Source organism: Camelina sativa, chromosome 7 (genome assembly GCF_000633955.1).
Source record: "Camelina sativa cultivar DH55 chromosome 7, Cs, whole genome shotgun sequence".
NCBI lineage: Eukaryota > Viridiplantae > Streptophyta > Magnoliopsida > Brassicales > Brassicaceae > Camelina > Camelina sativa.
In genome coordinates this window covers 11,807,727-11,810,244 of record NC_025691.1, presented here as the reverse complement: position 1 = coordinate 11,810,244, position 2,518 = coordinate 11,807,727, and the positions used below count along the sequence as shown (strand labels likewise).

Genomic DNA, 2,518 nt, shown 5'->3' with positions numbered 1-2,518 from the left:
ATAATGAAAATGCGGGATTCGGGTGGGTAAAAAAGGACCAATTCGGACTCACCGTTTCGCAGGGATCTGCGTCCATGACCGATGTAGGTTCCCCGTTGATGTCTTAAGCGCTGACAACTCTTACTGTAATGGGAGTTGCAATTGAATCAAACATCACCAACGTCATCTTCGCTTATGACTCGCAACTGCTGGTCCAAGCTCTTTGCCAGAAGATCTCTCAAAATGAGCTTCACGGGACTCTACACGATGTCCTAGCCCTCTCCACTACCTTTATTTCTTGCTCCTTTATATTTAGCCCTCGTAACCAAAATCGTCAAAGCTGATTCTCCTCCTTATTTGTACTGAACACTAAGTTTTAATTACCTCTTTGTCCAAAAAAAAAATTAGTCATTTAATTAAAGATTTTGTTTGGTCACTTCTACCAATTCCTCTCTACGCAAAGCCATCATCTTGTAAAAAATTCTGTATCGAAAAAGAAAATCTTTTTAGTCATGAAAAAAAGGCCTGCGACGCGTATTTGGACCGTATCTAATCACATCTCCTCACAATGGGGGAGAAAGAAAGAAACCCTCGTAATAATAATAATCTCTACCCCCACAGAAGCAAAACCCTTTGCTTTCGTTTCGTTTAGCCAACAACATATTATTCCCCAAAACTAGCTAAAACCCCCGCAGCCATTGGTTTCTCCTTCAACGCACAAGCACAAGCACAACCATCAACCATGGCGGTCGATCAACAAACTCAGATTCAACTGTCCTTCATCCTCGGCCCCGATTCTTCCCACTTCGAAACCCTAATTTCTCACCTCATGTCTTCTTCAAACGAACAGCGCTCCCACGCCGAGTCTCTCTTCAATCTCTGCAAACAAACACAACCCGACTCGCTCGCTTTGAAGCTCGTTCAATCTCTCAACTCATCTCCCAGTCTCGACCTTCGTGCTATGTCCGCTGTTTTGCTTCGGAAACAACTCACCCGTTCTGGAGACGGCGACGACGATTCCACTTTTATCTACCCTCGCATTGCTGAATCCACTCGTTTGACTCTCAAGTCTCTTCTCCTCGCGTCTCTGCAGCAGGAGAGTGCTAAATCTATAGCTAAGAAGGTTTGCGATACTATCTCTGAACTTGCGTCTGCGATTTTACCGGAGAATGGATGGCCCGAGTTACTTCCCTTCATGTTCCAGTGCGTTGTTGCTTCTTCGGATAACCCGAATCTCCAGGAGTACGCTTTGTTGATTTTCTCTAGATTGGCTCAGTACATTGGTGAAACGTTGGTTCCTCACCTGACTACTCTACATTCTGTGTTTTCTCAGTCTTTAAGAAACTCCACATCTGCTGATGTTAGAATCGCGGCTTTGGGTGCTGCCATTAATTTTATCCAGTGTTTGTCAGAGCCTTCCGATAGGGATATTTTTCAAGATTTGTTGCCGTTGATGATGCAGACTTTGACTGAGGCATTGAATTCTGGGCAAGAAGCTACAGCACAGGAAGCCCTGGAGCTTCTCATTGAATTGGCTGGTACCGAACCGAGGTTTCTGAGGAGACAGCTTCTCGAAGTTGTTGGTTCAATGCTTCAGATTGCCGAAGCCGAGAGTTTAGAAGAAGGAACTAGGCACTTGGCTATAGAATTTGTCATTACATTGGCTGAGGCACGAGAAAGAGCTCCCGGCATGATTAGGAAATTGCCACACTTCATTAGCAAACTCTTTAGCGTGTTGATGCACATGCTTTTGGACATTGAGGATGACCCGGCATGGCACACTGCCGAGAATGAGGATGAAGATGCTGGCGAGACCACTAATTATGGTTTTGGACAAGAATGTCTGGACAGGCTTGCTATATCTTTGGGTGGGAATACTATTCTTCCTGTTGCCTCTCAAGTTTTCTCAGCTTTCTTCGCTGCTTCTGAGTGGCAGAAGCACCATGCTGCTCTCATTGCTCTTGCCCAAATTGCTGAAGGTTGCTCTAAGGTGAGGGTTGTTTCTCTTCTGGTTTAAATGTCTACGTTATTCAAAATGACTTTGGTGGTATACTATCCTGTAAAGTAGTCATTGTTGATTTTGGTTAAATTTCTTCAGGAGAGAATGTAGAACTAGTAGATTTAGTAACAAAATTGTTTTATCCTCTACTACCTTCCACTTCCACATGTGTCAAATGAGAATATATCTCTTATATCTAGCCTTTCCCTTTTATTTTATGGTAATTGGCAAAATGTTCCTGTCTATTCTCTTCTATATTTTTCTTATATGTAAATGTCACCGTCGTACTTTTTCTTGTACTTTTAACGAGTTCATTGTTGATTGACAAACTATATTTATACCTGACTGGTGGTTATCATTTCTCTCATATGTAGAAAACGACTTTCTTCTCTGACATTATCTTGGTATCGGTGTAGGTTATGATAAGAAACCTGGAACAGGTGGTTTCTATGGTTCTGAACTCTTTTCAGCATCCCCATCCTCGTGTCCGATGGGCAGCAATTAATGCAATTGGACAATTGTCTACAGATGTAGGACCTG

General features: G+C 42.9%; 1 protein-coding gene across 1 annotated transcript in view; it reads left to right on the top strand.

Moving 5' to 3' along the window:
• LOC104700960 (importin-5-like) overlaps positions 540–2,518 on the top strand; it is a gene marked incomplete in the record, with an annotated part of 6,511 nt that continues 4,532 nt past the window's right edge. Inside the window, 1 exon segment of the mRNA XM_019227633.1 lies at positions 540–1,965. Coding sequence (XP_019083178.1) covers positions 722–1,965 — 1,244 coding nt within the window.